The sequence below is a fragment of the Crocodylus siamensis genome, chromosome 1 (assembly GCF_052110815.1).
Source record: "Crocodylus siamensis isolate JL-2025a chromosome 1, ASM5211081v1, whole genome shotgun sequence".
Lineage (NCBI taxonomy): Eukaryota > Metazoa > Chordata > Crocodylia > Crocodylidae > Crocodylus > Crocodylus siamensis.
The window spans coordinates 345,514,975-345,542,398 of NC_143395.1; the positions used below are offsets into that span (position 1 = coordinate 345,514,975).

The 27,424-nt window shown below is 41.6% G+C and overlaps 1 protein-coding gene across 2 annotated transcripts in view; it reads left to right on the forward strand.

Moving 5' to 3' along the window:
* KLHL1 (kelch like family member 1) overlaps positions 1-27,424 on the forward strand; it is a 489,325-nt gene that overhangs the window by 129,199 nt on the left and 332,702 nt on the right. For both annotated transcript variants that reach the window (XM_090024576.1, XM_090024581.1), the window contains one exon: positions 13,212-13,348. In XM_090024576.1, coding sequence (XP_089880702.1) covers positions 13,212-13,348 — 137 coding nt within the window. The remainder of the gene's footprint in view (positions 1-13,211; positions 13,349-27,424) is intronic.

Here is a 27,424-nt window from a genome sequence, read left to right on the forward strand (position 1 = left end):
AATTTTAGTTTGTTATCTCTTTGGGGTAATGACCAGCATCAAGCAATACTTGCTCCTGTTAAGTGTTCTTTGGAGTCCTGCCATCAAATATTGAAATATGAAAAGGACAGATTGCTATTTGAAATCAAATAACATATAGTTTTAGCTTACAAGATATAATAAATTCAACGCAGAAAGTGTTTGAATAAAGCCACGAATAAGACTGTCTTATTCAGATCTTGTTTACTTTCTTCTGAGCTGTGACCAGCTACTTTAATCAAATCTTCCATGTTCTCACTGCCTTAATCAAAGCTGCTTATCAGAAGGTGTAAATGAATAGGGTGGTTTGTAAGTATCACACACTGATGATTCAGTTAGGTTAGGATTATTCAACTTGTCTTTCCCCATTTTTGGGGTGAAAAAGGGCCAGAAGCATAGTATACACATAACAAGATTGCTAATGTTAAGCACTACAGCAACTGTATCTGAGATGCTAGTTTTTTGTCTTGTCACCAGGGATCCAGGTTTTCTGTAGAAAAATGCAGAAAAACCTGGATTTTCTCATTTGAAGGAGAAAAAACACAGGTTTTCCTCTTTAAAGGAGAAAACCATGGGAAACTTCAGGTTTCCCCTTGTAGGCTGGCAGCTTTATAGCCTACAAGTGGCTTCTAGGGGCTGGGGTGAGCAGAGGGAAGGCAATTGGAGGCAGAGGGCACCACACATACAGCCAGGCAGGCTGGTAGGAGCAGCCTCAGGAGCTGGATGCAGGTAAGTCTATGGTGGGATTGGAGGGCCAGGGCTTGGGGACTGTCCAGGAGGCTGGGGGGCAGGGGCATGTGAGCCTGTGTGTATGTGTGCTAGAAGTGTGTGGAGGGGATGGGTGTGTGTGGGGGGGAAGTTGTCCAGGTGCTGGAGCTCCAGAAGGGCAGGGGGAGGTGCCTGACTCTCCAGCTGGGGGAGGGGGGAGGGAAGACCTTTGGGAGCAATGGGGAGCTGTGTGCCTGGACTGGTGGCACCAGAGCTCATGCCCATGCTGTCAGGGATGGGGCAGCCAGGAGAAACTGCCCACGGCAGGGTGCTGTAGAAAGGCCACCTCGTGCAGCATAGGAGTCCCAGCCTTGGGAGGGGGTGCCACAGGTCCCTCTCCCCGCTCTTCCCTCCAGCCTGTGCTAGGGCTGGACTTGCTCCTCTGCTGTCAACACATGTTGGAGCCATTGCAGCTGCGGCAATCTGACCTGTGTAGGACAGGGGCAGTCAGGGGTGAGGGGCTCTAGAAGTGCTGGGGGGCCTGTGGTTTGGGAGTGAGGGGCACTAGGACCAGGGGTGGCTGTGAGTCAGGAGTGCAGCACACCAGCAGGACCAGGGGGCTTTGGGTCAGGAGTGAGGAGCACCAGCATGGCCTGAGCAGGGTGGAAGACTGTGCTTTGTGAGTGAGGGGCAACAGCATGGGCAGGGGCAGGGCACTGGCATATCAGGGTTGCTCAGTGCCACAAAGGAGAAAACAAACTCATGAAAGCTGCCAGCCTTCCATCCTGCAAGTGGCTGCTTGAGGCTGGGGGGAGCCCCCCTACGACAAAGTAGTGCAGGGACAGCCATAGTTGGACTCACATCCTGGTGAGTGAAGGGGGCAAGGGAAGCTCTGATTTTCCATGATAAAAAGACCGAAATCAAATGCTAAAATATATAGGTATTTAGAATTTATTTAATTATAATGTTTGAGGCACTGTTAGGCTACCAAACTGCTGTAAAATTGTGAAGATATCAATAAAACATTGTGTTGAGCTGATCTCTCTCTATATAGTGATATTTCTGTTTAATTGCAGAAAAATGCAGAGTTTGGGGTTTTTAGTCAGATAATTTGGGATTTTTTAAGCAGACAAAACCAGGATCACTGCTTGTCACTGACCTCTGTTCTCTTTATCTCATGTACACTATTTCTTCTTCCCTTAAGGGGCTAACCAGAGCAGCTGAGTCTCTTCCACCTCAGCCATGAAAGTATCTTGATATTTCATAGATTTCATAGACATTAGGGCTGGAAGGGACCTTGGGAGATCATCGAGTCCAGCCCCCTGCCCAAAGGGCAGGAAGTCACCTGGGTTCATAGGATCCCAGCAAGATAAGCATCCAATTTACTCTTGAAGTTGTTCAATGTAGGTGCTTGAACCACCTCCGCTGGCAGACTGTTCCAGACCTTGGGGGCTCAGACAGTAAAGAAATTCTTCCTTATGTCCAGCCTGAAATGGTCTTGCAGGAGTTTGTGACCGTTCAACCTAGTCATCCCTTGGGGTGCTCTGGTGAACAAACGTTCCCCCAAACCCTGGTGGTCACCCCTGATAAACTTATAGGTGACCATCAGATCACCCCTGAGCCCTTAGCTTTTCCAGGTTAAAGAGTCCCATGGCTCTCAGCTTGTCATTGTAAGATCTGTTTTCCTGACCTCTCATCATGCGCATGGCTCTCCTCTGGACTCTCTCAAGCTTCTCCACATCCTTTTTGAATTGTGGAGCCCAAACCTGGACGCAGTACTCCAGCTGCGGCCTCACCAAGGCCGAGTACAAGGGGAGAATGACGTCCCGGGATTTGCTCGAGAAGCATCTATGGATGCAAGCCAGCGTTTTGGTCACTTTACTAACCGCAGCATTGCATTGGAGGCTCATGTTCATCTTTTGGTCAATTATGACCCCCAAGTCTCTTTCTTCTGTAGTGCTATCCAACGTAGCACTGCCGAGCCTATAAGGATGTTAGTACGTAGTTCCTAGGTAAATTTCTTTGGTTTCAAATTTACCCCTAAGGGCAGAAGGCAAAGGAGGTAATCCAAACAAATATTGGCATATGCGCATCGAACTTTTCCACATTGTCTCAAAAACGATCACTGTACTTGGCTTTGAATTTTCAATATCAGCAGACAATAGCTGTCCCACCATTAGCCTTCTGCACTTTTATGAATAAAGATAGGCTTGTTAGGGTAAGGAAGATATTATATAATTCTATCTGAATTTGTTACCTAGTATTTGGAGAGGTAGGAGCAGTGGTAGGTACTAGGATTGCCCACAAAACAAATATCACCTACATGAAATGAACATTTGTTCTGCAGATGTTCAAAGTGTGACTTAGCATAATTTCCATCTTTCATTCAGTGGGATCCTAATATCCCTGGACTGTCCTTGGGGAGTCTTATATACAACATCAGTCTTCTTGAGGTTGGATTTCCTCTTAGGAGACTCATGCTCTGGTAGATTTCTTGGGTTTGGGTTTCTTGATTGGGCTTGGAGGGAAAAATGAAACCACTTTCTTGCAGTACACCCTCTAAGCAAATTGTACAGATCTTTATATTCATAGATCTTTCCTTCTTTTTTATATGTTCTGAAGTCTGTAGTATGTTCTAATTCTGTAGTGTGAAACATAGGGCCCACATCCTGGCAGCCAGTTTGGCGTGAAGCCTGAACGCAGTGCTGCAGGTACTGAATGTGGCACAGGCAGCTGAACTGACTCTGCACACTGGCTCTGGGGCTAGTTCAAATCAGGCTGTGCTGGAGCCAGCATACAGGGCCAGTCCCACAGGTAACATAGTGCCTGGGATGCTGGATGCAGCTTATGAGCCCTGTGCACCATGTACCTGCCCTGTACCAGGGTTCATGTTACCTGCAGTGCACAGGCTGGTCCCTGCACTGTAGACACTACCCAAAGCACAAGGGGCTTTTACAGGGCATTCATTGCACATGTTGCCCCATCAGATTGGCCCTGCACACTAGCTCCCACATGCACAGACAGCTTGGGGCCCAATCTGGGTGAGTCCTGGAGCCACCATTCAGGGCCAGTCCAACTGGGTTGCTCATGCATGTATACTCTGTGTCAGCCACCTTGGCCATGGGTAGCATCTGCAGTGCCAGGTTCAACCCACACATCACAAGCCCAGAATGAGCCCAGTACAGGGACCATGCTACACACTGAGGCACCCTGCCAGACTGGCCCTGCACACTGGTACTAGCATGGCTTAACTGGGCCTGCAGACTGGCTCAGAGACCCTCACCTGGCCTACAGGGCTGGATGAGTTTGACGCCCCTGATCTAACTTGAATTGTAAGCTGCGTTTTAATTTTTCAGTACCAATTGACCCATTCTTCAATAGAATGCACTATGATGCAATTCCAAAACCACCGTTTCATAATATTTTTGTGGACTCATATTATTTTATGCAGAGATACAAAAAGTATTGCCTTTTACTCTTTAATATTTATTTTTATGAATATTATTGGGAGATAAATTTATAGCAAATAAATAATAGTGGATACTGTAATATGTATCTCATGTCTCCTTTTGATAAATTATTTCTTTCTATTCATATATACTATTTTAGTTGTACATTTTCAGCAACAAAAATTGCTGCAGCAACAAAACCATAGGTTAAACTGTTATGTTTTTCCCCTTTTGGGGAATCTGTTAAGAATAATGTAATTCAGGCTAATGAGTTGTAGTGCTTTGATTCATGTACTGTATTTCAAGACATTTATTTGACACCTGCTTCATTAAAGCTGCATGAGTGTTACTAGTAAAAGTAACAGCTGTTATTGAAATAATGCTCATTAGCTAAAACAGTGCATAAATTGCTGTAAATAAAGAAGGAGATTCAAAACTAACGGACGTTAGAGGATAGTCAGCTTATTATCAAATAATAGCACCAGCATTATAATAAAGATGGGCAAATAATTTAGTGAGGGGGTTCATATATATTATATTATTGAGTTATTTGTGAATTAGTCAATATTTTCATGAGTTCATTTGGATGTTGAAAAATCTTTGGTGTAAATTCTTCATGGTTCACAAGCAATTTATAAATATTGAAAATCTGCAGTAATGTTTTGATTAATTGTGTATATGATACTCCCCCCCCCCCCAACATGGAAGCAAGGACCATTATAAACTTAAAACAATCATATACAAAATTCAGAATTCGTGTCCTTTGAATAGTTGAGCAGCTTGTGCATATCATCTGTTCTTTGTAAATATTCACAAAATCTTGTTTGTAAGAATAATCAAACTTCAAGAAGATACACAAATGTGGCTAAAGTGAGACTGACCTTAGGTCTTTGATCAGCACCATTGCTTCCAGACTTTGAGAGGTTCAGGGTCCAGACAGAAGTGACAATTTTCACCTAGTCTGGCTACAAAAAACAAGTCATAGCTATGACCAAACACAAGTGCACAGCTGCAAACAGCTTCAAAAATGGCCAATTGGGTGAAAACCTGACTCCTCATTAAATGAGGTATCAGATAAAGATGCTACAAAATATAGTCTTTTGTAACGTGTCTTCAGATCTCCCAGCCTGTTGCTGTTTTCAGAATGGGAGGGGGGAAAGGGAGCAGAGAGAGTTCAGTCTGGGGGGTTTTCAGTGCCTCCCCCTTGGAGGGTGGGGGCTCCAATTCACCAAGCCTACCCTTCAGCACCAGTTGGGGTACCCTAAGAATGAGCTCCCTCCACTGGCTTTCTGTCCTCCCACTCTGAAAACAGCAAGCACTGGCAAAGAGCCCTGGCCATTGCTGTGGGAACCTGGCTCCAGGCTCCCAGTCTACAGATCTCCACCTCCCCCCGCCAACCAACAGTGAACTTCTGTTTAGTCTGGGGTAACATTGTAACACAGAATACTTTGCAAAAATCATTCTGACTTACTGCTGGCCCTAACTTATCCGTGTGAGCAAAGGTGAAGTAGTAAACACTGATATTTAATAGGTAATAACCTGAGCATTGGACAGAAGTGGTAAAGAAGTTTTGGAGATAGTTGAAAAGACAGTGTGTGAGGCTTTCTTTCTAAGTACCCTTGCAGGTTGATTACTTTTATAGGCAGAAAGGCTATAAAGTCAGAAAGAGAAATGCTGATATTGTGGAATATCAGAGAAACTTCAGATTCAAGGAAGGAAAAGAATTATCTGCTAAATAACAAGTGAGTTCAGGTAGAAGAGAGGAGTCATGGCATATTAGCAGTCTACATAATTTGTGTTGAAGAAGTTTCAAGGAGTTGGCCAGGTAACTCTTTGAAGTGTTAATGATGATATATCTATCTTCTAGAACAGGGAGGTTCTAGAAGAGTGGAAGAAAGCTAATGATGTAGCAGTAAGTATACAGGGAAGAAAGAATGAACCTGGTAATTATAGGCCTGTAAATGTTTATTCAAACTTAGATCAAATAATAGTCCATACTAATGTCAAGCTTGATTGATCAAAATTAAAGAAGGTTAATATAATCAAAGTTGGTCAACATGAGCTTGTAGAAATAAAGCTTTCAAAGATTTTATGGGATTACAGATATGAGAAAAGATTGAGAGGTCTAGGCACATTTAGCTTGAGAAAAAGGTAACTATGGGGAGAAATGATAATAGTCTTCAAATATTTGGAAGGCTGTCAAAAAGAAAAGGGAGAACAGCAGTTCTCCCTTGCAGCAGAAAGGCACAGAACAATAGCTCTGAATTATAGCAAAAGAGTTTTAGATTAGAAATCATGAAATACTTCCTTATTGTTAGCAGGAGACCTATGGAAGTTTATGCCTCTCTGAGCTAGTTAGTCTCTAAGGGTGTCTCTACATGACAGCAGAGCCTGCTCCAACACCCTGGAATTACTAAAGCCAAATGAGCTTTACTTCAAGTGCCCTGCTATCATTTTGAAGTGTGGGAACTGATACATGAAACATTGTGGTGCTTTAATTAGGTCAGCTTTTGGAGCATCACTGAATTAGCTTTAGATAAAATACTCCCATCACATTTTTAAGCACAAGGACACTGATACATGAGACACTGGAGGCTGCTGGAGCTTGGTAATTACAACGCCCCAGGAAACTTGATTAATTGAGTCACGTCCTTACAGCATGTCAGACCACCCTCACTGCTCGTGTATAGGCACCCATTGTGTCAACTGATAACGTTAACAATTTAAAAATTGGAGAAAGATCATAAAGTCATGAAAATAATTAGAGGACTGGAATACCTGCCTGGTAATAACATTTTCAGGGGGCGTGATATGTCTAGCTTATCAAGGGAAGGTTATAGGATAGCTTGATCACCTTTCTCTATGTGTTGAATGAGGAACTGAAAAGGGCTCTATTATCAATTTTATGTTTACCAGGCAAAGCTGTAACACAAACCAGGTCAAAATAGACACATTCAGATGCAATTATTAATGTTATATAAATAAATCATTGCAAACTTTTATCAATGGCTGTGGTAGATTTTTCCATTCCTCAGCTGTTTTTTAATCAAGTTCAGATTTTTTTCCCCCTAATTGATACACTCCAGTTCAAATGAGGGTTAATTCAGGGTAATCCTATGCTCTATCTTATAGGAGGTTAGTTTAGATCATCACCATTTGTGTCATTACATAATCTAAGAAATTAATATTAGTCCTTTTCACATTAGGATTGCTGAAAGTAAGCAGTACATTATATTTTATTATATTGAATTTGCAGCAGTTTAATGGGACTGCTTACATGCATAACTGTTTACAGAAGCAGTACCTTTTAGAGTCCCTTTTCCCTCACTTCCCTTCCCCAAACAAAATTCATAAATGTATATTTCAGGCAATAGTAGTGTTGTAAGTGCTTCCACAAAAAAGTACTTTTAGATAAAAAGAGATTAAAAGGTTCTGTGAAAAAGTACTTGCCATATTAAAAGTGAAATCATACACTACACATTGATTTTTTTGGGAGGGGTAGGGTGTCCTTTTTTGATATGTGATTACTTTCAATATATAAAATATTCTGCTTTGATGAGACAGATTTAAATATTTTCTTGAAAGGAGAATGATACACATGGAAAGATTCTGGGTTACAGCACGTTTAGTGTTCTGCCTGGTTTGTAAGAAACATAAATGTGGTTTTAATCATAATTTATCATGGGGATTTGACTGAACTCTTAATACAGAACAATACCTCCTCCATACAGCTGCATAGATACAGGCCTTGAAATCTTCTAATGGTATAATTACATGAGGAGGAGTCTTCTTATTAGATAGCTAGATAAGACTATGCATAACAGAGGCAGAGACTCAGAGGTATATAGGCAGACTAAAGGTTGAATTACTGCCATTCTTCAGTGGTATTGACATTTATCTCTCTTCTCCCTGTAGCAAAATCCTTGTATGTAGTTATTAATGGAGAAGGTAGACAAAGGAAGAGAAAAATATTCAAAAAATAAAAGGAAACATTAGATTTCATTTGGAAAAATTAGGGAATATTTGTTAGTCTTAGCTGTGATGGCACAACTAAGTCACAATCGGATCAGAAATGAACATTTCTTCTCAATGGGGGTACCTACACATTCAGTTAATGCAATGCAATAAACTCCGGTGCTCCTTGAGCCGGGTTACACTGCTCCCAGGCACAGTGTCTCCACATGCACCCAAGACAGCAGCACTTTGAGCCAGGGCAGAGCAGGCCCAGACTGGCAAAAAGCTCAAGGGGTTAGCCCTGGGCTCCAGGTAGAAGTGTTGGGCAGTGGAGGAGGTGGCTGGGGCATGAGAGTGCTGAATAAGCGGAGCCATGTGGCTACATGGCAGGCAGAGATCTGGTCCCCTGCTGCCTGGGCTGACCAGGTGCAATTTATGCTTGTGGTCAGTGTTTACATATGCATTTCAGCACACAAAATGACCTCGGGGACAGTACTGTCTTACAGCAGAGTTAATTACCTCACTGATGCATTTGTAGACCATGACACTTTGCTGCAGAGCTCATTGGTCAACTCTGTAGCAAAACACACGTGTGGATGCACCCAATGGAGGCCAAAGAATTTAAGTCCAGAAAGATAACAAACTTCCATTCAGTAATCTATGCATCAAACTTATTCTGTTTGGCTAAAGTAGCCAGTGGAGCTGAAAGAAGTAGAGAAACTACAACCTGGTAGTTCATTCTAATAACTGTCCTCACTGTTAAATCTATGCCTTGTATTCAGATTTGTTTGGTTTTAACTTTCAGGTAGTCCTCCTTATATGACCTGCCTCCCCTAGACTAAAAAGCCTTTAATAGCATTGAAGGCACTCAAACCCAAATCAGGTCACATCTTCATCTTCTTTTTAATAAGTTTGAATGCAGTGAAATTTTTATGTCTCTAAGTGTGCAGCATTTTCTTCTTCACAACAAAAAGATTTGTTTTTCCCTTCAGTGTCTAGTAACTAGAAACAGAGAAGGTTTCAAATCGGTTGAGTCATGTTGTTTTGATACAGAATTTGCTCTGGATAGTATCTCTATGGCCCCTGAAATTCTTTTGGCTACTTATGAATTCTGCCTGAAAGTGTTTGAGGAATGGAAGAAAAGAAGTTCATTAGTATATTCTCATGGCCAGAGTAGTACCTGAAAGAAGGAAAACAACATCCTTGGGACAGCTGACCTTTCTGTTGAAGAGGTCAACCTGACTCAGAGCTCAAGTTTATAGTTATTTTTCAGAACAGAAAACAGCAGATCATTATAAACTATTTAGATAGTTGATTTTCTTCTTTTTATATTTGTATTCATTTGAATATTAGATGCTTTCATACCACAAGCATAATTTTACAAAAGTGTCACTTGTCACAGGCAAGTTTAATTAGCAGGAGTCTTTCACTTGAATTCCATTCACTGAAGGAATAATATTCAAGGAAAAATAGTTTCAAAATGTTGTGGAACTAATAATGGTCTTTGTGGTTGGTAATATATATTTCTTTATTTACAATAACCTTTTGACTTTTTTTTAAAAAGAAATACTAACTTGGTATGGTAGTCAAGATCTTTGTTTGCAGAGGTATGCTAGTATACAGATAGTGCAAGTGTGGACTCACTTGAGGTTACCAGTAAAGGAACTGCAACAATTCTTCCTCCAGTAAAGCTTTATCTAGGACAGGGTTTTTTTTGTGTTTTCTGTGTTTTGTTTGTTTATTGTTTTTGTTTTTCACCTATATTGGAATAAGAGATAAATAATTTATCATACAATGCTTACCTTTTAGAATATTGATAATAAGTATTGCTGTTTTAAAAAGTTTCTTTTTTTCAATTTTTTAATTCACTGCCTTTTTACTCAACTTTTTTTCTTCCCTATTAGAAGCCCATTCCTGAGAACAGCATTGTCATGCAGTGGGGTTCTCCTGTGTTTAGCCAACCTAGTATTATGATTAATTTCTTTTTGTCTTTTTAGTCGATGTTTCTTCAAAGAATAATTTTCAAATTTACAATTTTCATGAGGCGCACGGCCAAAGGCGGGGCAAAGAAGCTGTTTTAAATGGCGGAGCCCTGCAGCCAGTCAGGCCACTCTCATGAGCAGCCAATGCGAGGCTGAGCTGAGCGAGTGAGGTTGCAAGTGCAAGACAATAATTATTAAACAAAAAGCAACATGGCTTTTTCCACAGAGGAATAACAGCATACCCCAATTAAAAGGTCTTATCCCATCATTCAATGTGTATTTTATTACTGTTGTAATAAACCTTACATTAAAATTGTAGTTTGAAATTGATAAGGAAAAAATAAATCATGTCATTTTAAATAAGCTTCAATATGGATACTCAAGTATTTTAGTGAAAGATTATAAGCAGAGATCCTGGTTTTCTCTGATAAAAGCAGCCCCAATTTTTGGATTAAAAAATGTAACCCAAAAAACACATGTTTTCATGATCAAAATGAAATGCCACATATATGTGTGTGTGGGGGGGGGGGTTACTTTTTTAATCCAAAAATTGGGGATTTTTTTTTTTTTAATTAGAGAAAACCAGGGTCACTGCTTATAAGTAATAGTTATCCAAAATTGGTTGGCTATCTGGATTCAGTAAATAGCTGCTTGTGAGGTTCAATGGAGATATATTTATATTTAGTCTCAAATAGTGAGTAAGTATTTGATAGCAATTAGGAGCTATTAAGAGTATCTTGAACCAAATAAGAAAATGGTTGTCTTTTAAAAGTACAGTATTGTGATGGATTTTATTTCATTCTCATTAAGGTACTTCATGTATTTGAATGCATTTGATGCTCTGGAGCCCTCGTTTGGAGTTAATGTTTAGTACAACATGTACAATCTCATACAATGGGAGTGAGGAACTTTCCATGCTTTCAGATTCCTCACATGGCTCTTTTCTGCTGGCTGCAGCAGCTATAGAATTGTATATTGGCAGTTTTGAAAATAATAAACTGGGTGGGGGATGGAGGGATGGTTATGTTTAGCTACAGAACATAAGATTTATTTTTCATGTAGAAATATTACATTGAATGAGGGCACATCTACAGAAGATGCTTTACTATGAAGTAGGATAGTTTACTGCACAGTAAGCATATGTGTCTATACATGCACATGCTTACTGCATAGTAAACCTCACTAATCAAAACTAAATTTGCTACCTGCAAGTGCAAGTAGCAAATTTACTTGTGATTAGTAATGGGGCAGTAGCACTCATGTAGACAGACACCTAACCAGGAAGAAATCTTCTGCTGGTCAGCTGGCCACCAGGGGAGTGGGAGATAGCTCCCTGTCCCTGGGAGCGGCATGCTGCCAAGGTGGACTCTGCCCCGGAGCCTGGGCAAGGCTGTGTCCCTCTGTCCTGGCATCAGGGAGCTTCAAGCCACCCCGCTTCAAGATTGTGATCGGGGAGCCGGTTCTGTGACATCGTTATCACCAAGCCCCTGCTTCACCATCACGATTGAGGAGTGGACAGCTCTCCCAGTGCCAGCTCTGCGGTCATGGGCCTTGGGCTGGGAGACCCTTATCTCCCAGTGCCAGCTTCATGACTGCAGGGCTAGTGCTGGGAGATAAGTTCTCCTGGTCCAAGCACCATGACCACAAAGCTTGGGGTGGGAGATAGGAATCTTCCAGTGCTGGCTCCATGGTTGCAGAGCTGGCAGTGGGAGCTCCCTATTGGTGGAGGCTGGGGATCCTGTTCCCTACCCAGCTCCACGCTTATGGAACTGAGTGGTGAACAAGCTCCCCACCCTGTTCCCTGTCTAGTTCTGTGCTCATAAAGCTGAGTGGGGAACAGGCGCCCCAGCCTCTGCCCCACAACTGTGGAGCTGGGACTGGGAACTGTTCTGGTTAGGGGCAGGTCTGAATCATATGTTGTGACCTAGCTGATCAAGGCATGGGGCTTGGAAAGAGCTGTGGGATGGGGTAGATCCCAGCCCCCTGCCCTGATCTACCAGTGGGGCAGCAAGCTAGCTGCTAGTTGCCCCACTGGTGGATGGGATAGGGGGCTGGGACCTGACACTTCCCTGCAGCTTTTTCCAAGTCTCCTGCCCCTGATCAGGGAGCCAAGGCTAGGAGCTGCCTGCTGCTGGGGCAGGGAGACATTGTTCCCACCCCAGCAGCAGGCAGTCCTGAGGGGCAGGGGGGCGGTATCACAGAAACAGCTATGAGACAGCTGCCTCCTGGTCCAGTGTTTCCTGCCAGCCTCTGGACTAGCACCCAGGAGTCTAGAGCTCCCCCTCATGGTGTCAGAGGCCTATAGCAGGGAAAGTGGAAGCAGTTAATTAGCATTAGCAGCAAATCTGCTCCTGCTTGCCTACATGTGTAGATGCCTGCCTGGGAGTGTTTACTCACAAGTACTTTACTTGCAAATAAACTGATTCTCGATCAAATGCATTTGTAGAAATGCCCTGAATGTGTGAGGATAAAGTGCTTACGCCTTAAAGATATAAAACATTCCTAATTTTCTTCTTATTATTTATTTCAGTATCTTAGCTTTATGAAAACTACATTTCTAGGACAAATTTATTATCCGTATCAGGAACTAGGAAATAATGTGTTGTTGTTTATTTCCCTTGGGGTAATATTTCCTAAATGAGTATCTTTTTCTGACCCAATTGTGTTGATTTTCTTAATATTGAATAAGCTGGGTATCACAATGTGTCCTTTCAGAAGGGGAAAAGAGCACCCCTTACATGTGTTATCAGTTTCTGTCACTGTCTAGTTTTTACTCCTAGTGACTGTCATTTTAACAAAAATGATATCATTATTGATACTTGTGTGATATGACCTGAGTGATGAAGATTGTAAATGTATCTGTTTTGCTTGTATACTTCTGTGCTTGTGCACCATGTGTTGTACACATAGCTGCAAAAACAAATTAGAATGTCATTCTGCATGTCTCTACCTATGAATTGTAATAAACTTCTGCTTCTGTTTTGTATTTACCCTAAAATCGTAATATTTTAAATTAAAAAAAACAAACAACTTTTAATTAAACTACTTCAGGGACTAAAAATGCATAAATTTAACTGGCATCTATGTAACTTTCTTGTAGGCTTGTTCTAAGTTCAGTATCTGACTACTTTGCTGCGATGTTTACAAGTGATGTTTGTGAAGCCAAACAAGAGGAGATCAAAATGGAAGGCATAGACCCTAATGCATTGTGGGATCTTGTGCAGTTTGCATACACAGGTAACGTAACATGTGCAGTGTATATTTCCTAGAAAGGAGAATGTTAAATTTTTTTGACTGGAAACAGATCCTCATATAGCTTTATTCATATAGCAAATATTTTTGGATATGTACGAACTTTATACTTAGATCTAACTAACTGTACATATATACAGAGTTTAGGTTGGGCAAAGAATGGCTCACCTGATCTAACTTATTTCACCTGAAGAGGTGCACTATGCAGTTTGGATTAAACCATACCTAATCTAACCATTTGGAGCACAGCCCCAGGGCTTGGAAAGCTCAGCAATTCATCCCAGCCCTGGGACTGCACTTTTCATAACCCTACATTCTAATCAGAATGGGTGCTTACAAACAAGTAGGGAGGTTGGTCCAATGTGCATTGGAGTACACTTGATTAATTGAGTCTGCTGCAGCATGGCAATTACTATGCTCCGGTGGCCTCCAGCATCTTGTGTATCAGTGTCCCTGCACTTCAAAATGGCAGTGGGGGTGTTTTGTCTAAAGGTCACTGAACAAGCTTTAGCTAAGTGCCTCTCATCATTTTGATGCTGATACAAGAGACACTCTGGGTGCCCCGCCCCCAATCCTGGAGCACATGTACAAATGCCCACTGTTTTTCACCCTCTGGCCCCCATTCTTGTACAGACAATACCCCAAACTCACCCACCAACCACCTGCAAGGACCTGATAGCTCCTCCCAAAGCTCTCTGCAGAACCACTATCCTCCCCCTGATCCTGCCCTCCTCTCCCTTTACTTTGACTTACTTAGACCATGTTCCTGGTGCAGCCCCTGGATCCCAGGAATCTGATCTGCAATCATGTGACTTAAAGTAAGCTGCATGATCTTGTGTCTAAGGTAGTCTTTATGTGGGATTGTTAACTTTCTACTGTAAACTTATTTCATGAAAATAAGTTATATCACTAGATAATAGTATTTGGCAGTATAACACTCCCACCATTTTAAGCAGTGATGAGCTATTATATATTTCTGATATCTTAACGGGTGCATCTCCATGTGACACTATGTCACTGTGGCAGCATGCTATGGCAACGTAGCATCAGCAGGCACAAACTGTGATGTCACAGCTACACTGCAGTAGTTATGTGCTCCCTCCGTATAGCGTCTTGCTACAGTGACATAGGGGCTAAAAAAAACTGTGCACGATAGACATGGTGCAGTACGGGCTGTTACAGCAGTAAAAACAGCATTGATGGGGCACATATAGACATGCCCAATGTCACCCTATCTCTCAGTTTTACAATATATTAGAGTCTGGCAGAACTATTTCCTTTTCACCATATACTGAAAACATCATAAACTTTACTCAGATGCTGAAAATATGTATATTTATAAACAAATGATCAATGAGGTAAAAGCATCACAATATTGATCACAGTCTCTGGTCTTCAATTAAAGTAATAAAAAGATATAGCATTTCAAAACTAAAATTTTTTAGCATTGTATGTAAATACCACAGCCACCCAGGTTTATAGCTACATTTTTTCCAAAATGTGGCTTCATAGTCTCCTGAATCCTATGGTCAATGAAGAGAATCTTTTATCATGAATGTCAAGCCTTTATTTGGATCTCTTTGATCTGTGTGTCCCTTTTTTAGCATCTTTATGGGAATGACAGTCAGGTGACTCTGAGCAAGGTACAGTCTATTTGGCAGTGAAATCACAGAATTGCTAATTGCTGAGCACTTTTGAAATTCAGGACATTTATTTTTATAAGAATTGAACTTCTCTTACCCTGTCTTGCATAAACCTTCCAGTTCCTTCATGCTAATAAAATATCTCACTTGATCTTTTTAGTTTACAAAAAATAAAAGTATTTTGTATGAAACATCTCAAAATTGTGGACCTTTGTACCATACTATCTCCTTTATTAATATAGTGCAAACATTTTTTTCATTCTCTCATTTTCATTATATGTACAGGGTATTCCAGCTTTACCACACAGTCAGGCAGCTGGAAACAGTGCACAAAACATTATTCACTTCCTGCTGGGGCACAAAAGTGATATACTCATTTTAAATCTTCACTGGGAAAAAAACCTTTTGACCTGAGAGCTTTATTTTAACTCTAGAATTTTTCAGTGTTAGTCCTAAATTGTGTCAGTCTACTTTTATTGAAACATACCTTTGACAATACTGACTTATATTAAAAGAACTTTTTAAGCTATCAAAGAAAGCCAGGCAGGTCACTTTTCCTTATACTTATTGGTCCTTGAACTGTTCCTCTTCATCTACCCACCAGTAAAGTTGCTTTCTTTTGTGCCATACTACTACTGTCAATATCAGTAGACAGATTTAGTACTGAGCTCTATTAATATAAACTAGAAGGGCTTGTAGTAAATAGATCTTCCTGACTGTTCTAGGGGTTGTAATAGAGAAACTGATGAGATATGAACATAGCCTAACTGTGGCAGGGCAGAAGTCATGCCCTGTCCCAAAGCACAAAGTGGGCAAGGGAGCTGCAGATGGGGAGTCCCTCACCTGCCGGTTGAGACCCTAATAAACTATGGGAAACCAACATTCAGCTTTAACTGATCCTGCTGAATGCCATAGGAGGAAGGGCAGGTGAAAGGGAAATCACTGGATAGGCTTTAACCTCCGACATGGAAGTTAAAATTCTGGAGCCGGATGAGTGATCTTTTCCTGGAGAGGGGAGCCACGGGAGCAGGAGCTCGTGCAGCTTCATGGAGGTACAGCGATTACCCAACCGAAGCTAGGATCAGTGGAGCTGGCAGAGGAAGACCAGCAATGTCAAACTTACCTGAGGGAGATCCAATGCTAGAATGATGCTTTGGAGGTTCTGCAAGGGCCTTAGCTGGTGAGTGAGATGTGCCATGTTCTTAGCCTAAAAGGAAGAGAAAAAGGGACCAGCTAGAGAGACCTGCCCTGTGGAGAGGAGGGGCTTGCTCCCACAACAGAATGCGGAGCCAGCCAGAGCACTGAATGAGCTGGCTGTGGTGCTCCAGGGGGACCTCTGAAGTAGGATAGAGTGGAAATGAAGCTCCAGTATTGTTCTGACTACTGGTGAAAGAGAAAGGGGAAGATAATTCCTAGTGGGGCTACACGGAAGTCTTCCTTTTGAGAGTTTGAAGGCATGTAAGCTTGAGTTTGACCTTAGGCAAAGAGTTTGCGAGAGTAAAAGCCTCAGTACTGTGGGATGGGTCTTAACCCACTCAAGGGGCCATTTGGTGGCATTTTCCAGACTGTGTGGATATAGCAAGATTTATGGTAATTCAGAAGTTGTACCCCAAATAGCTGGATGGATGGAGGAATTCTATTGAGAAACAGCAATTTGCCTCCCAGTATTTGCTTTTCCCTTTGGATTTTCTTTTAACATCAAAGGAAGGCATGGCCAGTGACAACCAATGAGGATGAGCAAGTCCTGAGTGGTAGGATTATACACATTCCTATGGAGATCCTTAAGCTTCCACACTAGTCTAAAATAGACACATGACCTTTGTGGGCTTAATTATTCAAGGTGTTCTGTGCTTTCACCTGTCCTAGACTTAGAGGAGGTTCTCAGAAACTCACCTTTTTCTGTTCCCCTATCTTGTAAATTGAGGAATATATTTCATAGGGACAAATTCTGTGAATATTGAAACTTCCAATTGCCAATAAAGTTTTCCATATGTAAAGAATGAAGGACTGTGCTCTTAACATCTTCAAGCAAACAGTTGCATAACTTTGGAGCTACTAAGCTGAACAGTATTATGCATGTGCTTAAGTATCTGTAGCATGGTATTTGTCTGATTTTTTTGTACTTTTATGTGAAAGTACTTTTTCGCTTTTTTTTCACTTTTTCACTTTTCACTTTTGTACTTTTATGTGAAAGTGTTATTGGCTGTTGATTTGGGGACGGACATAGGTGTTGTTTTTGGTAATGTTCAGTCCTTTCCAACAATGTTTATTTTCTTTTAGAAAAAATAATAGTATGTTAAACATAGTAGTCATAAAGAAAAAAAAACAGCCTTCATACTGACAGTAAATCACCCTCTCTATGTATTTGTGCATTGAATATCTGCCCTAGATATTTTGAAAATGGACTGTGTTCACTGAGGTCCAGGGTTCCTGATTTTCTCTGATTTAAAAACATTCCCAATTTTTGATTTTAAAAAAGTAAGCCAAAATCCACAATTTTCTGTGATGAAAATGAAACACTACTTTATACATTAATGAGGTTTCATTTTAATCATGAAAAAATGTGGATTTTAGGTTACTTTTTTTAAAACTGAAAAGTAGGGATTTTTGTAAATCAGAGAAAACCAGGACCCCTGCTGATGCATAAGTAAACAGAGTTCTAACAAATTTGCAAGGTGGAATTACATGGTTACAGCAGAACTTAAGTCTTGTATAGAACTGATGGCTTCTATAAAGGTAACTATTCAACTAAGAGTTATATTAAGAAGAGGGGTAGGAAATTAAACTGCCAAATAACACACCTTTAATCATCATGAAGCATGTTAACATTGCTGTGAGGAAGAATTCCCTACAGCAAAATTAATTAAAATCATACTATGTATCCTTAAAACCCAACTTGAATAATGTTGAGAATATGAAGAAAATATAGAGATATAAATGGCAAGTTTGGCATTAATTGAAGTAGATGTGGTAAGATATTTTATTTTCTAATGAAATAATTACATATTCATAAAATGTACGGTTTTCATTACAGTGTAAACTCAATTATAGCATCATTAGAACCATTAATTTAATTCAAATAACTTAAGTTATGCAAATATATTAACAAAATGATCTAATCAATATTACTTACTCTAGAATGCCAATTAGTCAGTCTTTAGAATAAGCGGGTACATCTACACGTGCAATTAGTTGTGACTAGATTTACTGCACGTTAAGCTAAGGCACAGTAGGTGACTTTTAGGTGTCTGGAGGTACAGTGGTCTGGCAATACGTTTAGTGTCTGCTCCCTCCACCCCCACCATGTGCCCCTGTGGCCACCGGTGTGGTGGGGGGTGGGGCTCCAGCATCCGATCCCAGCTGCCATCACTTGGTGTCTATGTCTTAAGCCAGACCCAGCTGCCAGTGTCTTTAAACCCCCCCCCCACCACCACCACCCTACTCTATGGTGTCTGGGCAGCCAGTTTCAGTGGGCAGACAAACATCATGGTATAGACACAGGCAGCATGTGCCAGTTCTGTTCCTGCCCCATCTGCAGTCCTCAGCTATGGCTGCCCTAGGTCCTGGAAGCCAGGAACAAGATCCCCTGATTCTTCTGCCTGCCTCAGTCATACTGCCCACCCACTGTGGTCACCATTGCCTGGCTTACAGCCATTTCGCTCTACTCAGCTTCCCCACACATAGTTGCTGCCTGGCCAACCACCACACACCTTCCCAGGTCCCCGCTACTGCACAGCTGCTACTGCCAGCCATGATGACAAGGAGCTTCAGGAGGCTACTACTGAGACTGCTGTCATCCTCCTGGACCTCCAGCAACACCACCTCTGGGTCTGCTGCACCAGCCAGGACTGATGGCAGGGGCTTGTGCAATGGGACTGGGATGATAAGCAGTGGGTCAACACCTTCAGGATGACCTGGGCCACCTTTTCTCACATGCTTCATCAGCTCTGGCCCCACCTGGAATACCAGGACACTGGCATGTTCCCAGCCCTCTCCACCAACACCAACCTGGCCCTGGCACTGATTAAGTTGGCCATTCCTGCCAGCCTGTGGTACCTGTTCAGGGTGGGCAAGGCCAGCACTGCAGAGGCTATTCTGGAGGTGTGCAGTGCCCTGCAGGACATGCTGGAAGACACTGTCCTCCATGTCCACCACCCACAGGCAGTGGTTTCAGGGTTCTGTCCACTGGGGTTCCCCCCATGTATTGGGGCCCTGAATGGGACCCACACCCCAGTCACCTATCCACCCCAGCTATAACTGCAGGGGATTCAACTCAGTGATCCTGCAGGCGGTTGTTGATCATGAGGGGACCTTCACCCACATCAGTACCAGCTAGGTGAGCAACGCTTATGATGTGTGTATATTCAGGAACACTGGATTGGGCATGCTTGTGGAGAGTGGGCACTTTACACCAGGAGTGGAGGATGTGCAGCTTGGCACCATCATCAAACCATCTCTGCTCATTGGGGATCCAGCATACCCACTCCGGTGGCTGATGAGGCTCTACACGAGGCACTTGGACCCCCTCCAGGCTCATTTTAATTAGTGCCTTGGCCGGATCTGTACCCTTGCCAAGCACACTTTTAGCTGGTGATCCCTCACAGCCCACCTCAAAGTGGCTGAGAGCAGCCTCCCCCTGGGTCACTGTAATAGTGTGTGTGCTGCACAATATTTGTGAGGTCCAGGTAGAGTTCTTCTGGGAGGCCTAGGCAAAGGAGGCATGCTGGCACAGATGGCCTGCTGGTGGAAGCACAACTGCAGTGGCAGTGGCAGTGCCAGCAGTGAGTCCACCACCAGGAAGGCACCAGGCAAGCCACACACCCACCAGCAGGGGCCAAGGCAATGGATGTGGGAGGCTCTGATAGACCATCTCATGGAGTACAGCCCATCTGGCCCTGCTGGGTTGTGTCTACACGTGTGTTACTGTGCTTTAATGAATCATGACTAAATTTGATACCTGTATGAGCCATTTTTACTGTGCAGTAAGGGTGTGTACATGTAGGTGTGTGCCCATACTGCACAGTAAACTAGGCTAAGGCACAGTAACATGTCTTGTGTAGATTCGCCCAGTCTTTCCTAGATCAGCTACCTTTTTACTGCAGCTCATTTACTATACAACTTAAGGGAAACAATGTATATTTAATGAAAAACATGCTTCCCAGAAGCATTTATTATAAGACATATATCTGCCACACATAAGGAAATACCAAGAATGTTTTTAAACTAATTGATTTGTTTTAATATATATATAAAATTAATTTTGAGGTGTTAACTATGGAACTAAACTACATATATCTTTGTTGTTTAACAATACTTTGTCTCATTATGGTGGATGAGCAGTTGTTGACATTTGTATGTAAGGTACAAAAGAACAGTGCTTTAGAACTATTTGAGACTTGCCAGTAATCTAAAAATGAATTCCCCTGAAAAATTATTCTATAGAATTTATAGTTAAGCGTACTTTCTTTAAATCTAAAGTAACATTAATTTCTCCTGATCCTACAGTTGCCACCTCCCCAAGTTATATGAAAGCATTAACACACATAACATCTGGACAATAGAATGTTATCTGTGTGAATACATTTTTTTAAGTTGACTTACCTGCAACTCTGTTGTCTTCATTTCACAGGCAATTGCCTCTAGGCAATGTTCTGGCTTTTGCAGAGCTGGTCATCTATCATGAGTAGGAAGAAGTTACCTTAATAATTCGTCTGTCTGAAATTGTTTTCAACCCATCCAAGCTTGGTGCAAAATGTTTTCTGGCTTTTTCTTTTTTTCCCCTCCTTTTTGGGGGGGCAGGGAATGAATGGTTATCTAGAGTGCAGAAATGTTCAGCTCCCAAAGCCTAAAAAAATAAATAAATGTGCATTACTGAACCTAGTTTTACAATGAATGTTGTTGCAGGCAAAAATGAAACATACATTTATCTCATGCCCAACCACATAATTTCACTGAAGTTCATTGAAACTGCAAGTGAAATTAAATGAATAGGAATAACTTGGCACCTAGAAATCAGACTCATAATAGGCAATATACTAACAGTATATACAAACATTATGCATGTTTACATTACATATACATACATTACAATTTAAGTACCCTGAGAACTAACTTTAGATTGATAAAAGGTAAATCCTATGAATCAAGATTTAACCCAACCCAGTGAATGCTTTCATATATTCATAGCAGAGCTGTGAGGCTGAGAAAGTCCATCCACTCACCATTGCTCCAGGATTGTTCTGTTCTTAATTCCCCTCCCCAACTCTGTTCAAGCTATTTGCCACCTCCCCCTCAACTACCTTTCCTAGACTGGGCAGCCCCCCCCCCCAATCCCTGCTGGACCTGCCGGTCCCCCCACAGAACTGCCAGCCCCCCCAGACCTGCCAGGCCCCTCACTGAACCACCAGTCAGCCCCCCCAATCGTGTAAGCCCCACGCAAGACTTATTTACTCCCAGCTGTCTGTGCCTCTAAGTGAATGCTTACACACATGGGACCCAGCTTAAACTAAGCCATCTAAACTTGAGCTGGCTGCCACAAATGTTTGTTCTCACCCTAAGCTGCCCAGTAGGAAATTCTCAAGAGACGGGCATGTCTGAATTGTTTGTAGCATACCATCATTTTAATCATAAGAGTAAGTCAATAAAGCAGTGAGCAGGATGAAGAAGCACACAACTTTTGTTTTCTCAGGGACTTGAACAAGGTTGTAATAGGATCACACTTAGGTCCATTTAGGCACCTAATAGGTGGGATAGTAACTGATTTTTTGTGAAAAATGTTAGAATTCCATTAGTAGGTTTTAAAAGTGCCCCACACACATTTGTTTCTATTCTTGTGCCTTAGGGTTGAAGAAAGTACAGAATCCAGGCCTGCCAATACCTGGGTGAGTGCTCTAGGACCAAGTTTTTAGTGTGGCTCACCTTTTATATATTACCTCAAACAATATATAAAATTCTGCTTAAGTGAAAGTGGTCTTAACTATATCTTTTGTATTAGCATCTCTACCTCTTGGGCCTTTTAAGGGTTTTAGTTCAGGGACAGCTAGTTCTTGAATCCGAAATGAATATCGCCTTGAGGTAGGTGAAGAAATGCTCAACTCTTTGTAGAGTTAGCAATAGGTTGAACTATATTCAGTGGCTGAACTCCAGAGTTTGGTGTTTCATATGCTAGAAAGATTTGTGTGGATGTTTTGTGCTTTGTACTGTTGGACTTGTTGGATTTGGCATCTCATTGTTTTCCTAGACTTAGGTCTCACTATATGCACTAACAGGACTGGCATTACAGTATTTCTTTACACACATATATATATGTATGTATGTATTTATGTATGTATGTAGTTATGTGAGTTAAGCTATAGAGTGAGAATGAAGTGGTTTTGGACAAACAGTATAGTTTAGAGAAAAGTTAAACAAGCTTCCAAGCACAAGTGGCTTGTGTTTAATTCTGTTTATAAATGAAGCAGTTACTTAAAAGAAAAGAGGAGGTCTGTAAATGAGGATCAAAGGGGAGTTATGAGAACTAGAGAAGTAAAGTTGCATAGATGACCTAGTTTTGTAGAAGAACAGAGGAAAATTGTTTGTTGTTACCTGTGGAGTGCAGAGAGGTTAACAGATATAGGTAAATTGAAATGAGCAATAAAATTGTTGATTGTGTTTAGTTCATTATTTTTAGTGTCCAGCAAGGTTATGACTTTCTTTTACTAGGCCTGTCTTTTGTCCATTTTGCTTGAGCACAAGAAAAGTAAGGTCAAAAAGGGAATAGTTGTTTTGTGAAAAGGGTTCTTGTGATTGTGTGTTTTTGACTCTTACCATTTTTCTTTGAGAGCGCATTCTCGAGTGCAGTTTCTGTGAGAATATACCTGGCAGTGTCTATGAGAAAAGTTAATGTGCTGAATGAGATCTAATACATTCTGGTTGCAGCTACACATGTGCTTTACTGTGGAGTAGACTAATTAGCTGCAGAGTAAAGCATCACTGACCAAATATGCAACAATATCAGGCTGCAGTAAACTATTTTGTGCTGGTGTAAAATAGTACTGTCATGTGTTCTCTGCAGTCAGTGTTATGACAGGTACAAACAGGAACTCAAACTTATACGAGATGGTCAGAGGACATATATATATAAAAACTTTAATGAAAAAAAGGGGAGGAAGTGACTCTTATGAACAATACTATCATATCCTGGAGTAATTTACTGTGGTTAAACACATGTGTAGATACTGACCATAGGTATACATTGCGCCTGGTCAGTCCTGCCTGCCTAGCCACATAGCTTCACACTTTCAGCACCCACATGCTCCAGCTGGCCTTTTTGCTGCCCGACACTGCTACCCAGAACCTTGGACTGACCCCCTGGTGCCCTCTGCCAACCCTGGCCTACTTTGCCCCAGCTCAAATTGCTGCTGTCCTAGGCACGTGTAGATACTGTGCCCGGGAGTAATTTACTCCAGTTCAAACTGCTCTGGAGTTCATTGCTTCACATTAATTTCATATGTAGACACATAGGACCCACTGATTCCAAAGGAATATCCATTATGAGGGCAATGGGGAGGTGTTGATAGGTTTTGCATTTGTTGCTAAGTCAATGATCTGTTCCACTTAGCATGTATTGATCACTGGGGATTTTGTTTCTTATGATGATTTGGGTGAGTTTTAGAGACTGTCTGGAACCCAGGAGCAGAATAGGAATATTTCTCTCAAGGTCTAATCTTTTTGAGCATATGCCGTAATTGTTTGATGATCCTTCTAACAGGTTCCAGCATGGGGTGAGATGTGACAATGAGAGGTATGCAGTCAGTAAAGGGGTTTCTTTTTATGTTGTCATAAGTTATAGCAAGGTATTTTTAAGTTATAGAGTAAGATCTAAATAGTGGAGAGAATCCAAATCTATTTGCAGTGTGCCTAAGAGCTAGACCTCAGTTCCTATGCAACAAGAGAATTCTGACCTATATGAACATCTTTCTTGGAAAAAGATCCTCGCACTATGTATTTATTATTTTCAATCCTCTTGCAGTTCAAGATGAACAGTTGTAAAAGCAAACAAGCAACAGTTTCTTTGCTTCATTTGATCAGCTAATGGCTCCTTCTTGATCTTACAAATAGCTTTTTTAATGTAATGTTGAAATATTTAGATGAGCCTTTTGCTGCTATTGAACTTACATGAACTGGGAGGGACCCACATGCCCCCTATGGAACACAGCCCTGGCAAGTGGTGGCAGCAGCAGCACATGGGGCGCTCAGGGTGCAGGTGCTCGACAGGGCATGGCTCTAGCCAGCGCTGCACATTGCAGGTTGGGGGCGCAGCCTTTGCACAGCTGCCTGTATTGCCGGTGCTCCCTGCCAGTTACAAGCACTTGGTGAACTCACATAGCAGGGAGGGAAGCCCCACGTGCTGGAGCTAGGTGTCTTCCCTGCTGGGGCTGTGCAGGTCAGACAAACAGACAACAGAGCAGGGAGGAAATAATTTTCTCTGATGGCAGCATGTTCTACCACCATTCACCTCTTTGAAATTTGGGAGTATTCAGCTGATCACAAACACAGTACTGTAGCATGGAGAGAGCTTCAGTATATTAACTGAAGTTCTCAATCCTTATATAGATTTGTAAGTAAAAAAGAAAACATGATGATCCAACCTGAAGACTTGAATTCATTAAATCTTGATCAGTGTAGAACCATTGCACCTTGACAAAATTCTAAAGTTCCTTGATTAACCTGTGAAGGCCCTGTTGCTAGGAATTAACAAAGACATAAATTAGGGTGGCAAGGACTACATCCAAAGAAGAGTTAGTCTTCAAAATATTATTGGATGTTAATGCAGCTTGAGACTCAAAATATTTACCATATTGCATCCTTGAGGACAAATGGTGAGTAAAAATCATAGAGCATGACTTGATCATCGTAGCACATTTGTCACATATTTGAGTTCATCTTGAGTGAAATCTGAAAGAAATTACTTGCCGAGGACAGCTTGAAAAAAAGCAGCTTCCTAATATATTGGGGCCACCCAAACTGAGTCACAAATTTAGCTCTACATACTCCTCGAGTGCCACTCTGATATCTTTCCCTTACCTGATCTGCTGCTCAGCTTTCTGATCTCTTCCCTTTTTTCCCTGATCAAGCTGCTGCTCTGTTTTCTGCTTCCTGTCCTGTACCCTCTGCCCAAGGTGAGCCTCTGCTTTTTGTTCCATGACACATCTGCCACCATACGCCCTGTCCCTCCAGTCTATCATGTGTTGCTCATAAAGCTTGCCCATTTCACAGGCTAAACACTGCTATCCCAAAACAGGACTTCAAAGCAAAGTTTTAAATTAAATTATTTTGGAAAGCATTTCATATAATATTGGATAAACAAAAGAGTAATGGCTAGATGCTCTGCTTTTATCTGAAAATCAATGACTTGGTATAAGACTTGAATTCTACTTCCTAGACTGCATTGGCAGTCAGCTTACAAGAGGACCAGGGTTAAAACAGGAGGCAGAACCAGGAAGTTTGCACAACCAAAAATAAAAGGAGTTATCCCAGCCTGAGTATGTGATTGCCTTGATCATACACCTAAATTCAGTATCTCTACAACTTCCTTGGATATTCCCATGGATGGAGGGACCCCACATACACAATCAGACTATGCCCTACAACAAGAGAAAAAAAAAGTACCTAAACAAATGAATCAGTTGACCTGGGAAAAGATTTAGCAATGGAAAGAGGGGAGTAGAGAATACATAAAAAGTCCCTAATCGTGAAGCCAGGTAACAAGGTAATGCAAATTATGTATTTACGATTTGGATGTATCCTAAAGAGCGACATGTTTATTTCCACATAATCAATGCTCATAAAATTGTCACAAATAGACCAATAATTTAGAGTTACACTTAAGATCCATTACATTTCTATTTAATCGTTATTCCCATGAATTTTTTATTAATCTTAACATAACTCAAAATTAGATTTTAAATCTTAATTAATTTGCTTTTTCTCTGGCTTAAGTAGCTTTTCAAATACTTATTGAATAAAAATGAAAAAGAAGAAAAAAGAAAAGAGTAAGTGGTTAACTGAAAGTTAACAGCCCCTGAATAGAGCCATTAGGAAATGTTGACTGAATGTCTAGATCTTCCCATTCTCAACATTCAATCACTAAAAATGAAAATCACTCATTAATGTTTAAAATAAAAAGATGAAGGAGCGTATTTAATATGTTTACATTTTTCTAACTGTCCTACAGCATTTGATATCAGCGAAAAATGCAGGTATTTTGAAAGCAATAAGGTGCCGTTTTTAAAAGTGACTTGGTTTCACCCTTGCCTTCCATTTAATACCCCAAAATGTAGTAAGACTTACAAAAGCACTTAAGCAACACATGGAAGTGTTGGAGCAATGCTGTAGCCATGGTGGGGCAAGAAATGTGTGTGGGGGATTTTTTGTGATATCTTTTATTGGACCTACTGCATAGTTGGGAGAGATTTTAACAAACCTTCAGATGCAAGATTTTAACAAACCTTCAGATGCAAGGTACCACGGTAAAATGTTACCATGGTTCCAAGCTTGTCTAAAATCTTTCCTAGCTATGCAGATAATTTAATAAAAGATATCAGCACCCCTACTGCCCTTGGCTAGGGACAGACATTCAAAAAGCCTGAGCCTAAATTGATTCAACCTTTGCAGGTTAGTCTAACCTGGCTAGGCTGAACCAGTTTGCAGCCATACAGACAATCCCTCTGGACTGAAGAAATTCAGGCACATGCCTGCAGTGCCTCAGGCTAGAAGCTGGGGGGCTGTAGAGCAGCCCTCCATTCCCTTGCACAGAGTTGAGCTGAGTGGGGCATGCCCAGGCCCTGGCAGGACCTTCTCATTAGGGATGTCTGCCTGCACCAACCCAGGCTTTTTCCTGCTGGCTGCTCAAGGGGTGGGAGAGTTGTCAGGCCCCAGCCACGGGCTAGCACTCTGAAGCAAGGGGAGGTATGCAGTGCATGCATCTGTTGATGATACAGAGCTTTTCAATCTCCCTCTCTGCTTGTCAGAATGCCTGCAGCAAACTGACAGATAAGAAAGGTAGCTGGGGGGCCATCATAGGGGACATTCCAGTTTTCTCCTACTCTGTCTTCTATCCTCTAATGATACAGAAGCAGATGCCTTTATGTCCTCAAGAGAAAAATAGAGGACATAAAAGCATCCAGTTTCACATTAATAGAGGACAGAGGATAACTGGACTGTCCTCTATGGTGGCCACCATAAAGGTAGCCCAGAGCAGATCAGAGTCTTTATCACCTGATTAGCAGAACAGTAGCCTCTCTCCCATTACTTCAAACTCTTCAACAGCTTACAGGGTGACTTGTTAATTAGCTCCAAAAGCCTTGTTCTGTCTGCCTTCCTGTCCCAGTGAAATCAGAGAGATACATACAGACACCTCTCATCATTAGGTAGCACA